At 39.1% G+C, this 13,434-nt stretch overlaps 1 protein-coding gene across 1 annotated transcript; it reads left to right on the top strand.

Annotated features, from left to right (window-relative positions):
- Nucleotides 1–1,678: 1,678 nt before the first annotated feature.
- LOC102689691 (eukaryotic translation initiation factor 5A-1) lies at nt 1,679–7,453 on the top strand. The gene is made up of 5 exons (XM_006637691.3): nt 1,679–1,739; nt 3,474–3,662; nt 4,247–4,351; nt 5,216–5,347; nt 6,495–7,453. The coding sequence occupies exons 2-5, from the start codon at nt 3,495–3,497 to the stop codon at nt 6,555–6,557; spliced, it is 468 nt and encodes a 155-aa protein (XP_006637754.1). The 5' UTR covers nt 1,679–1,739; nt 3,474–3,494; the 3' UTR covers nt 6,558–7,453.
- Nucleotides 7,454–13,434: the final 5,981 nt, after the last annotated feature.

Genomic DNA, 13,434 nt, shown 5'->3' with positions numbered 1-13,434 from the left:
CCTCAGTGCTCATCAGATTTTACATAAACATGGTAAGTTTATTTTATACTATAAACGTACATAGATTAATTACCTTTTAATCTATGTAAAGTATTCAATTGCTTTAAAAAAGGAGTGCGCAGCTGAACGAGTTACAGAAGTCCGAACGGCTTCTTCTCTCTCTCTAACCTTTCTTTATTATATGATTTCAGTCATATAATGGTTTATTGACCAGCGCGCAGCTCTAACGCTGTTAAGAGTTAGCTAAAAGGCTAATTGACATATGTAGTTTATTGTATTTTTTAAAGCATATTCCACAAATGGTTCTGTGTAATATTCTTAGTCTTAAATTTTTCTTAATAGACTTTGGTTTTGGTATGTGAAGACAACAATGCAAAATATAAATATTAGACCAGAATACACGGGCAATTGAAACACTAAAAGGTGCTGCTTTTTCTTGTTTCTAAGTATTAAATCACTAATAAATAATTCCAGTAAAGATTGCTCCTGACCTCAAAGCCTCAAAGTGTCTGTTTCCGAATTTAAATTACTTTTCTCGAATTGTATGAAATCGATTAAAATGTTATTAATGAGTGAAGATATAATCATGCGCTGCCTCCATATATGCCTGGATGAATAAAAGCCTCACTGAGGATTTTCCACAAAATTTGGTATTTTTCCATCTTCTTCCAACTTGCAACCTGTTCCATATCATGTCGTGGTTTTGTTTTCTTGTTCTTTGGAATCAGTGACCCGTTGTCAATATCCTGTTTTATTGTCGTTTCAAACTCTTCAGTTTAACAGTTGTTTTGCAGACCTACCTGTTTTCTCATTCGATTTTCTCACTTTTGTTTTGTTTTTCTACGAATACAGGTGTACGGTACGTGCTGGTTTCCATATAATAAAACAAGTAATAGGTTTATTCCATGCTGAAAAAAAGAAGAAAGAGAACACAACGTTTCGGCCGTGGAGCCTTCTTCAGGTGTCACACTGCTGTATATATAAAACACCCTGCTGTATATAGTAAAACGTATATTGTTCCACTGTCAAAGAGAGGATGTTCAAATTTATAGTAACAAAGGTGAACTGGGCTGAACTACACACAATACAATAGTATTTCTAATGGTAGCATATAATTCTTGGAACGGGGGTTTGTGTCAAACAGCAGTCTGGGCGATTCTTGCTCACAGCCTGTCCAGGGCCATTTCACAAAGTGTAACATTCTCACATCCTATCCGGCCACTCTAAATGTGTAAAATTAGATATTTTTTAACTTGTGAAAAAATAACGCTTTTTTACAGTTAGTCAAATCCGGCTATAATAACCCGAAGATCTGCATTTGTACGTATAATTTCTTAGCCACATTTATATACAATTATGATCAAGTTCAGCTTGGTTTTGTGTTTAAATTGGGTGTCCATCCTGAGAGGGACTTCTTTCAGTGTGGTCCAACAGCCAGAAAAAGGTTCAAAAGCTTTTCAGAAAGATAAACCCTTCAAAATAGATCATCCTTTTTTCCTCTCAGTGCGTTATATACACGATTGACGTGACTGAAATAACCTCACTACCAAGAGCGAGGCCCCTCAGCCTCCTCCCCCCTCCCCTCCCGACTGGAGGGGTATTGTCCTGACGTCACAGGCGGCATTTAAACCGGAAGCTGCGGGGTGTCTGGGAAATTCTTTGCTGATCCCGCCCCCCCGCGAGGTTGCCGCAGTAAAATTGGGCGCGCCTGCGCAGTCACGTTCCCTTTTTGTTGGAAGGTAAGGGCTGGCATGGCATGCGCTCCTCTCCGCAGTAAAAATTAAAAGAAACTTTTAGCCCCTTTTGACTGCGATTTGGTGAAGTAGAGTCCCTTAGCCGAGCCTAGGCAAGCCTGGAGCGAGGCGGCGAGGGTAGGACGTGGAGTATTTGGTAGCGGCGCGGCTGCACGGCGGTAGGGTGTGGATTCGGTTTAATTTCTCCTGGCTGCCTCGGATGAAAAGGAGAGGCATGAGGCCCTGGCGCGCATTCGCCGCAAGCACACGGGCTCACGCCGAAAAAGGCAGCACAGGCTCGGCTGCCTTCTCAACGTGTTGTCGGGCTGCGGGAAGTCCTTCGGTGCTGAAGTTCGGGGTTAGCCGCGTTGACGTTTCGAGACGGCGCTTGCTCCGTCGCGCCCGGGAGTCAATGAAAGAGTGGTTTCGGAGCGGTGGGGGGGTCCCTGTCTGACCCGTATGTTTCATGCTGCACGAATGTGTCGTGTTGGCTCGCTCTTCCCGCGGCGTTAAGCGAAGAATCGTTGTTGCTTTTACTTGGGGAGTCTTTTTTTTGTGTGTGAGAGAGAGAGAGATTTCTGGTCTTACGTGTGTTACAGTTTAAAAAACCGGGGGTACAGGGCGAGGAGAAGGGGGCTAGGCATGCAGCGCCATTTTCCACTACCAACCGCGGCTTAAACTTCCATCAAAGTTTGTTTTAAAACCGTAGACGTGCGGTGGCGGATACTCCTCGTTTTCCGAGGATTGTACCGGGCTAGTTGAAATCGGAGCGGACTTACGGGGGTGGCTTTTGGCCTAGCTTCATGCTTCCATTAATCTGACTTTGGGCGTACCGTCAGAAATTTTTATTTTGGGCTGGTGCATGGCTCGGTTTGTCCGGGGTCTTTGCCGATGGCAAGACTTTCACGGGCGACTGCGACGAGGCCGGCCGGTGGGCCTCCCCGTGAGAGTGGTCTGGATACCATGATGCTGCAGGTTAGCAGCTAGCGGGTGAAACTTCAGTTTCCGCTTCCCGATCGAAGCACGGCCAAACAGAGACACGTGGACAGGGCGTGGGGTTGCGCCGGGAGATTGATCGGGGGGGCGGCGGTGCCCGAGTCGGGCAGTTTTCAATCACGACCTCGTGTCTGCTGCTCTTGAAAACTTCGGGATGGTTTTCTTCCTCCGGCCTTAACGCCCCTTCCGCCCCCGGGGTTAGTTTCCCAGACGCCGATCTCTCTTTGGTCTCCCGTGTTGGTTGGGCTCGTCGAGCAGCGCTTTCCCTCTGACCCCGGCCCTCCTTAGTTTGGCGTCCCTGTTTTTATTTGCGTTGTCGTAGTTTCGGTGTTTTTCTGCTAAATTATTTTGGTTCCGCCCAATCGTAGGCTGATGCTTTGAACGTAACAATATCCATATAACGACGTGCCATTGCGGTTGCGATGTTATTCGGGGTATACAGATGTATCATATGGAATACGGTTTATTTCGTGTTTCCAATCTAACAAAACGAGGCAGCCACGCAGGCTGTTGAATATTGCTGAGTATTTTGTCGTGTGCTTAGACACTTGTTGCTCATTGCGGCTTCACCAATGTATTGTAAGAGTCATCCCCTTGGATTTTGCACAGAGGGTTGAAGCATTTTGTAAATTAAACTCGTTTAACGTTGAGACGTAGATGGCAACACATTTGCCGAGGGTGGCAGGAAATTAATCTTCAAGCAGTTGTGATCTCTGGTGTGGTGATGCTTGCGTCTCTTTCCAGTACCCCTAGAATCAAACCACCATGGCCGATCCCGATATTGATTTCACAAGTGGTGATGCTGGGGCTTCCTCCACCATCCCCATGCAGTGCAGTGCTCTGCGCAAGAACGGGTTTGTGGTGCTGAAAGGACGTCCCTGCAAGATTGTGGAAATGTCAACTTCCAAGACTGGCAAGCACGGCCATGCCAAGGTAATCCAACATACCCGTGCTGCGTGCCTTGAACCTGCAGCAGGCACAGTGTAACCAATTGCTTTCTGGGTTGAGACCATCGGCATGTCTTTATTCCTCTTCCAGTGTTTTCCTGATCAGCCTCATCAACCTGTAACAGTTACAGACGCTAAAGCTTTAATCGGTTTAATCCTCTCTTGCGCCTTTGTGTTATTTTGGTTTTGTACAGCTATGCAACTTGTCCTGTGTAATTGTACAAATTCTTGTGATGCGTGCAATTTGAGTTCCTTTATTTTTAAAGGAGAGATTTCTTCAAGCTAGGTCTGCTCCATTTTTGCATCATGGTGTTTTTTTGTGTGCTTCTGTTGTCATTTGCGACTTAGATCAAATTAGAGGGAGCTGATGGAAAGCGGTAATAGGTTTTTATATTAAATATTAATATTGGGTGCCACCTTGGCTGAATATGGTTCAAGTATGAAGCTGCATCAGTACAACAGATGGAAGATTTTCTTTCTACATTACTGCATTTAAATTAACCTTTACTTTTCCTAACAGTGAATATGGTAGATTAATGGAAAAACTTAATTGTTGCTTTTCTCATATAGGTTCACATGATTGGAATCGACATATTTACTGGCAAGAAATATGAAGATATCTGTCCATCTACCCACAACATGGATGTCCCTAACATCAAGAGAAATGACTTTCAGGTGAGCCTGTTACATGGCTAATAAATGGCATCTAGTTAATAGCTTGGCAGTACCTAATGTTATTTTTTGTGCTGTAACAGATAAGCCTTTGCCAAGTATACCAATGACCTTTGGCTGGGTTTCAGCACTGTGCCTAAAATGGTGGCATTTGGTTGTTGTTTTTATAGTTATGCTGGTAATTTAGCTAGAATCATTTTTGTGCAAGAAGAATGGAAATTAAAAGCAGGCGAATAGACATCTTTTCTCAATCTTGTTGATTGGCAGGTTGTCAAAATTGGGTTTAAAATGCATTTCCATGTATGAGAAATCCAAAATTTGTAGGGATCCCCATTAGTGAAATTTTTTGTGCAAGATTAATAGATCAGAAAATGCCTTGCAATGAAGATTTGTGCTGCAGCGTATAGCACATCAAAAGATTCAAAGCTGTGTAAAGGGAGAGGAAAATACTTTTTCTAGATAGGTTTTGTACCTGAATGAGTTGCTTCCTCAGTTTAAAACCTAACTCCATTTTAATCCCCTTTTACACCTTTGTGGTATTTTGGTTCTGTACATTTATAGGTACTATTGTACAACTTCTCCTGCAGGAGATGAGGTTAGGTTTTTTTTTTGCAGACTAATGTCTTTGCGTCCGTGTTTTTAATTAGTCTTTGTGCCCGTTTCTGTCTCAGCTCTGCTGCTCACAACACAACCTGCTGACTCCTAAGAGCTGTCAGTAGGGAGAATGTTCACTTCAAAGATTTAGACATCGTGTACTGTTTTCTTTCAATTGCTAAATAAGCTGGGTAAAGAGGCAAATTCTGGCAGATCAGACCTCTGGGAGAGCATTTTAAGTGGTGTGTTCTTAGATCTCCTTTTCCTTTACAGCTGATTGGCATTACAGATGGCTTCCTTTCCCTGCTGATGGACAATGGTGAAGTCCGTGAGGATCTCAGACTGCCAGAGGGTGACCTGGGCAAAGAAATCGAAAGCAAATATGAAGCCGGTGAAGAGATGCTGGTAAGGTGTAGTTTGAGCCCAGGGTCAATGTGCTGTAGTGAAAGTGACTTCATTAAAGTTGTATGATGTACTCTTGTACATTTTAAAAATGTCAATGTTAGTGCCATATTTAGAAAGAAATATCTTACCGGTTGACTTAATGCTGAGATCACTCGTTGAAGGCTTTATAGCAAGTAAAGAAAATATCTTCGCTTGTTGTGTATGAGAAGGCGGGAGTCTTCTCATCCCTGAGGTAGGTACCACAGCTGAAAAACTTTTGGACAGTGATGAACAATGTGCATTTTCTGTAGGTAGAATGGTATAGAGCGATTTCCATCTTTCTAGTTGTTTATATTCACAATGAATTGTAGCTTTGCAAAGTTTAGTACCGACAGTACAAGTAAAGGGTTTATTCCATGCTGAAAAGAGGAGAGAGAAAATGCGTTTCGGTTGTGAAGCCTTCTTCAGGTGCATGACGCCCACCTGAAGTACTGAACTTGAGCCATTAAGCCGTTGCTTTGCCCTGAATGAGTTACTACAGTTGAAACTGACTAACCCTGAATAAAATTTTAGAGCACCAAATGTAAGCTTTATAACGTTTAACCATTTGGTTAGCAAATGTCTTTCTTGTATTTTTTAGTAACCCAGCAAAGTGAACTTCTGAGTAAGATTAGCTAGGTAGTTGGCTTCACGTTCACAAGATTCTGGCCATGCCACGCACAGAATTGTGTAGTTGAGAACCTTGGATCTTGTAAAACCTAAATCTTTCGTTAAGATTTTGTATATACCACCGGTAATTTAAAGAATAGCGGTTGGTTACAATTTTTGTAGACTAAACTGCTCTTAACATTTCTTTGGATGTTTGTAAAGCTGATATCCTAAAACAGGATACTAGTTTCTTCATTCTCCAGTTACTTTTATTTGTGTTTTTGCAGGCAATAATGACTTGGGTTGTTCCTGCCCCCCATGTTTAAGTATTCACTTTCTGGGTTACTATTGGGTTTTCTGTGACATGTGAATTTAAGGGTTTCAAAAGTTGTCGATCTTTTTTTTTTTTTTTTTAAGGTGAATGGCACCGGGGTAAATTGCTCAATGCAATGGATGGACATCTTCCTACTATAGGGCAAATGTTGATTGGAAAGCTAATTATTTTCTTTTCCTCCTCCAGATCTCAGTGCTTTCAGCTATGGGAGAAGAATCTGCTGTTGCCATCAAGCCCATGACCAAGTAAATAGGAAGAGACTGGCTGCTCAGGCTGAGACCTACCACAAATCTTAAATTTTGGTTCTAATTGTCACCAAAGCTATGGCCTTCACAAACAACCTCAATTGTTTTCAGTTTTTTTTTCCAAAACCGTGCTGGACTTTTACAACTATCTTGTAGGCTGATTGGCATTGTGCCAGATCACTGAGGTTTTGTTTTCTTTTTTTTAAAAAAAAAACAAAATTACGTTTTTTGCCTTCTAGGTGTCAGTCTTACCATTTACATTCCTAAATGTTTAAAATTATGGGATCCAATTTTGTAATCTGATTAGGATTTTTTTAGTGTATTTGGTGTGCATTCTTCCCCTCAGGTGAAGTATGAATTTTGAATTATACAAAGATGTTTTATGACGGATGCCCAGAATGACTTCCCGCCCCCCCTCTCTGGAGGCTGTACTGTTATCAACATACAAAGTGTTGGTACTACCTTATGTTGGTGCGGAGATGTTAATGCCCTAGAGCTGATGCATCTTGAGAGAATTTCTGGATATCGGTAGTTAGCACTTAAGAGCAGGCCTTGGGTACAACCACACTTTTATACCCTACAAAACAAACTTCAGTGATTTATTTTTTTCCTTAATGCCAGTCTGCCTTAACTTGCAGCCAAGTAAGACCTGGTGGCCATGCGCAGTTATTACCTCCGTATAAAATGCCAACTTGTTGGCAGTCATTGGCAACTTTAATAAAAACAGTGTCAAAGCCTGTACATGTCTCAACTAGGTAGGCTTTTTGAATGTTGTGCTGACGCCTTGTGGCGTGATAGAGGGACTCTACCTGGGGGAGTGGTGTTAAGTTACGAATCTTTTTCACTCGAGGCCTTTGTCACCAGACTGGAGTTTAAAAAAATAAAAATAAAAAAACAGAAGCTTTTCAGTTCTTTATTTCTTTTATTGTATTTATCCTGCAGTGATATTAAAATGAGTGAAGTATTCCCCCCCACCACCTCCAGCCTGTCTTTTTTTTTCTGCCCAGAATTGTATGCAAGCATGCCGGCTGTCATTCCATTTTTGGTTTGCATGCATTAATAGGGACCTTAATTTGAATGTTTATTAGAGCCTGTTATGACACATAGGCTTTATCATTCCAGGAAAGCTCCTTAGGTTTTTTTTTAATTAGGGGACTGTGGGAAAGCAGGTTGGAAATTATGAATTGGATCTGCAATTGCATTTCTCCGCTGTGTAATTGAAGTGCAGCAGCCAAACTGCTTAGGCCCTTGTTTTAAATGGGTATTTCTCCATACATTATATTTAAGGGAAAAAATGGGAGATTAAATCAGGAGCAGGTCCTTTTGTTTTTTGTAGAAAAGCAGTTTTTTCCACAGTCTATAATTTACAATCTGTAGTGTCTAAACATATGGTTCTTTTTGTATGTTTTTTTCTATTTTGTGCCTGTAGTTCAGATTTGTTTCAAAGGTTTCACATTAGACAGTTTCTTGTCAATGTTTTAGACTGAGGAGTAGACTAGCTGAATAAGCTGGCTGTGCTGCACTGCTTTTATCCAAGTTGACACCACTATATGGTGCAGCAAGTTGGCTTTTGAGGTGCAGCAACCATGAAATGCTTTTGTCTTCCACGAGCCAGGTTTTACTTGTAAATCAAGTTAAATTTGCCTTGCTGAAGCAGATGTGATTATCAGATGTTCAGCCTGCTTATAATAGTGCAAATGCTTTTAAACCTCGTTACCTTTTTTGGCCTTAAAACCGTTAAGTGTTGAGGAGAGAATATGGTATTGGCCTTTTAACAAAACCCCAGTGAACTTTGGCTTATAGTAAAATGCTTGTTTCCACTCGTTAACATTTTTGCTAATGTAGCAATTTAATGTCTTGACCATTCTATTGGCCATGCATTTTTGTTGCTGTATTATATGTATATCACACAATTGAGGTCTCTTAAACTGCTAAATCATCCAATTTTAAGGTTTTGTTAATACCAGGAGATGCTGGGGGAATGGGGTCTCAAAAATATAAAATTTGATTTTAGAGGTAATTGGTTTGAACTAATTGTTAAACCAGTAGGTAGTCCAAACCCCTTAATCATATCACCCTATCTTCCCACTAATCCCTCAATCTGTAGTTAAAATTCAGGTTAGTTTGAAAAAACCTTGAGTACCTCCCCTAAATGTCAAGTCAAAACACAGAAGGCTGTTAGTATTTAGTTTCAGTGTTGTATTATATTGTGAGCACTTCATTAGTAATTTTGGAGTTGCCCATTGTAGATTAGATTTAGATTTATCTAACTGCTGTTGTTAAAAAGAAATCTCAATGGTTTCAGAGCTACAGATCTGAAAAATGAGTGGGTATCTCAAACTGAATGGTTGTGTAATATCTGATTTTCCTTTCTATTCTGTACAGAGGAAACCAGGTGATTTACATGCTGCATTTTTCAAAATTTTCTATAATACAGTATTCAAATGTGTTTTGAGTAGAACATAAATGTTTCTGAATAGTTCATGTTATGGGAGGCTTTGTTCATGTTAGGGTTTCTTTTGGAAAAATCTTTGTAATTCCTTGTGAACCACATTAATCTTTCTTTGGCATTCATGTGTGTTAACATCTGCAACTCTTCTCAAAGGTGATATGACAGACTGACCTTGTTAACATGAGTTTAATTTTTAGAAATTCAAGTATCGATTTTGTCTACCAAGCCTTTTGAAGGGCCTGTTGTATTAACAAAGCCGGTGAAGAGAGGAAGTACTTACTGTTGTCTTTTATGATTTAGAAGTGGAAGTAATTGACCCTTAGCTTTGAGACTCATTTTAAACACTCATTGACACATTAGTATTAAATGCTAATGTGTGGAAGAAACTTGTGGTGCTTATGTTGAATATTGTTTGGAACTTTTTAGTTAAGGTAACTGGTTATTAAAGAGCAAAGCACAAGCTTAGAGATACTGACATTTGAAACTTAGTCTGAGCAAGGTTTCTTAAATGTTTTTTTTCCCCTATAACTTAATCTTTCAGTATGAATTGTAGTTTGGTAGCTGAGCAGACCTTCAGTGCACAGGTTTTTCAGACTTTGGGTAACAAGAATGGCACCAATTTTATTTAGTTTTATTGTTGAGAAAAAACCCAAATACGTGTGCTTAGACATGCCATCAGTGACACTTTTAAAATGAAAAGCCTCAGCTACTAAGACTGCTTGTTAATTTTTCTTAGTCATGGTGAATGCAACTGTTTTGAAAATACCTTTAAACATGAACTGATAGAAAACAAGGTTTTTCTTTTGTCAAATCACTTGCTCATCTTGATTCTGTTGTGTCTTCATGGGTTGTTGTCCCTCAGACTTGATGATACCACTGTAAACGATAGTCTCAATATAAGCCAGATTTGTTAAAACTTGGAAGAACTTGCCTTATCTTCTTAAATGTAATTTAATGTTGAATAGGTTTTTTAACATTTATTTTAAAACTAGTTTAAACAAAGGGGTTTCAAGAAATGAGCAGTATCTTATTTGGTGTTGGACACTCATTTATTTTAAGCAGGTGGTGCTTATTGCAAGTACCAGACTTAACTGCTTAAAATACAAACTGCAAAATGTTTTGTTAAATCATTTTAATGAAAAAGGCTGTTTTCATTCTGAATGTGCAAGTTATCTTGGGTTTCCAGAGTGACTTTAAATTTTGCTGTAACTAAGACAGTTGAGCTCAGTGGAAATTATATAACAGTCACGCCAAATAAGGTTCTAAGGCTTATTTGTGTGAGTCTTTCAACACAATTGTATGATTGAGCTTTCTGGGAGCTGATGGAGTGGACTTCATTTGGGGATCTGTTACTTGGAGGTTTTGGTAGTTTATTCAAATGCTAGGGTTTTTGTTGAAAGCAAAGAAATTGATTGTATGCAATAAGTTTAGAAGTCAAAATTGCTCTTTGGTTTAAGTTAAAAAATGCTCCCAGAAAATCGTATGTAGTTCTTGCATTGTAGCTTTCAACTAGTTCAATTAGTTGTAGCAATGTTTTGCAATTGTTAATTATTGCAGAAAAGCATAAATCCCAGACAGCTCAATAGCAAAGCAGATTTAACCAGTATTTCGATCTGAATTTTCAAATGGAAAGAGGTACAAGCAGATGGCAAAGTTCATAATGCCTATTTGTATGTACTGTGTTGGGGGGTGGCAGTACTGTTTAAATTTTGGTGTGACTGCTATCAGATAAATGCTCATTAAAGTTATAATAAATATCTGGTGAAGTATATATATATAGAAAGAGACTAATTAGCAATAAAGATAACAAAACATAGCGTATGCTCTTCTGTTTTATTAATATGTTGACACCCATGTTGCTTGAGTGTTTTTAATGTTGGTGTATCCCTGATGAAAATTAGATTTTAACCTCACCTATTTTATGCATATATACACAAGGTTATTCCATGAAGTCTAAACATTTTAGTATGTATGGCTTTCCATGTATTCTCATAATTTAAATGCATAAATTGATGTCAGTTATTTTAAATTGGTACTTGGTTCTCAAATGAGACCATTCCTGGATGGGTCATTAGTTTTTACATTTTCCATTTCTAAAATTCTAGGAAAATGAATAAAACTTAGGTGACCTCTTTCCGTTGGCTAAAACAATAGTCTGTAAAGGTTTTGAGGAAATGTTACAAGTTTCCTGAACATCTGAATGCTATATGTAATACAGAAGAGTCATCCAAAAAGAAAGATGAGCTAAAATTGCTTTGTAGTGTACTTTAGGCATTGCATCTTCACTTAATTTGGTCTAAATTCCACATTGCTTTTTAGTCTTTTAGATCTTTATAGAAAATATCACAACCTGAAATGGGTCAGGTAAAAAGCCAATTAAGGTGCCACGTCATGAATGCATAAAGTTTCAGTTATCAACATGGAAAAATTGGGAGTCTAGTAGCATCTGTTGGGGGGGGAGAAAACAAATCATATTACCTTGCTCGTCTTCATGTCTTAAGTGTCCCAAATGAAACTTTCTTGACTGTTTGAGAGCAGATTGTTGCATGGCTAGAAAATTGTCCAGTTGTGCAAATGCCAGAATAAATACATATTAAAAAGACTTACCAGAGGAAAATTTTTTGGTTATTTGGATCTTAGCATATTAACTGAAATGGTGATGGATTTCTGTCAGTCTGAATACTCTTGCAGAACTCTTCTGCAGTCTTCAAAAATGATTTTTCTAAAACCTTTAATCCAGATAAAGGAAATGTTAAGCACGCACTATGACTTGTAACAATCATAAAATGTGTAAATGTAATTGGATAATAGTCCTTAATGCATTTTAAATGTATAATACAAAATAATGTGGTAAAAAATGCAAATCCATGCATAATGAGAGAATAAGAATGCACCTTTGTAAATACTTTGACATTTACCTTTAAGGGAAGTATACAATTTAGTTGGTTCCCGTTAAACTTAAAGCATTTGTGATGACTGTTGGGTGTGATGGATAGGAGAGGCAGTAAAACAACCATTTTAAACTTGCTAGATGACTCATTTTATACCACGCCTTTCTACTTCAATGCTATTCATCTAACATTGAGAATGGGAGTTAAAGATGTGGAGTTTAAAATGGAGATTCTTACCTTAAAAGACTGAGGTAAGCAGGCCATGAGATCACAAATGGAGGCTTTTTTTCCATTTTTCAAAATAGGTATTCCTTTCCAAATGCTGAGTATTTTATGGACTGCATTTTAACTTTATATCTCGTAGATGATGAGTCTTACTTGTGAATGTAAACTGGACATCTGCAAATTAGTGCAGATAATCAACAGTCCTATTGCTGGGATGTTAATTTGTGAAGAAATGTCCAGTGGGAATTGGTCTGAATCAACTAGTTTTTCAAATATGTACATCTAGAAATTTGAGTACGGTTCTACTAAGCAAACAGCCTGAAACACATGTATGAAAATTAGTCGAATGCAGAACTCGGATGCCATTAAGTATCCAAACAAATGTATTTAAACTTTTTTCCCCCAGTTACAGGGAAGCCTGCAAGCCCTCCGGTTATGTTTTGTTTTTTTAAATGTGAAACCATGTTGACTGACAACACGAAGCTGCCATACCAAAAAAGGATGAAGTAGTGTGAATTTGAGGGAGGCGGCGGTACAGTGTGTAGGCCTGGAGCAGCCCTCATTCCAGTCGTTAGATTCCAGCTGGCCTCGGGCAGTCAGCCAAGAATGTTGTATGAGCAACTGAGTGTATTGACCAGAGGGGAGTCAGGAGCACAGAACAGTTAAGATGGGGTGTGGACTAGAGTTCATTACAAGCCTAGGAGGAAGAAAACAACTTTTACTAAGTACTAATCTCCACGTTGTCTACTGTTATTACTGCCTTAAAAATATTTTTAAATGAGTGTATTTGAAACTGCAGATCCTTAAAAACAAAACCTGCTTGCTGGACAAAATGTATTTATAGGAAGAGATATACAGCACCTTGGCTGCCTCTGGTGAAAAGAGAAACTTGACTGAGGTGGTGCAGGATTCGTGGTACTCGGTATTGAAACCCTTTTGCTGTTAATACAGCTGTGAAAAACTTTTCAGCTGTCAAATTAAGTGATATGCCTTCTGAGTTATATGCATGTTATGCTCACTGATAAAATCCAGTTGGTTTTCACATAGGACTTGTGTAAGTGAGGCATATCATCGCTGTGTACAACAATCTTTGGAAAGAAGGGTCCAGTGGGAATTGATCTGACTAAGCTAGCTTTTTGACTAAGTGTGTATATCTAGCCTTTCAAATTTGAGAACAGTTCTACTTGATCAAACAGTCATTTATCCATGGAGTGTCTCTGTTGCTAATGTGTATGTTATGAGCAAGATGGGATCAGGCTCCTTTCACAGATGTCCTAATGCATTGGATACCAATCTCATAAAAGGCTACTACG

The sequence above is a fragment of the Lepisosteus oculatus genome, chromosome 13 (genome assembly GCF_040954835.1).
Source record: "Lepisosteus oculatus isolate fLepOcu1 chromosome 13, fLepOcu1.hap2, whole genome shotgun sequence".
NCBI lineage: Eukaryota > Metazoa > Chordata > Actinopteri > Semionotiformes > Lepisosteidae > Lepisosteus > Lepisosteus oculatus.
Note: the sequence above shows the minus strand (reverse complement) of the source record. Positions and strands in the feature narration are given on the sequence as shown.

Excerpts from the sequence above, each read along its gene's own strand:
- LOC102689691 (XM_006637691.3), top strand. The coding sequence starts at position 3,495 with ATGGCCGATCCCGATATTGATTTCACAAGTGGTGATGCTGGGGCTTCC. Across the intron at positions 3,663-4,246 it reads GCAAGCACGGCCATGCCAAG|GTTCACATGATTGGAATCGA; the intron begins GTAATCCAACAT and ends TTTCTCATATAG. Across the intron at positions 4,352-5,215 it reads TCAAGAGAAATGACTTTCAG|CTGATTGGCATTACAGATGG; the intron begins GTGAGCCTGTTA and ends TTTCCTTTACAG.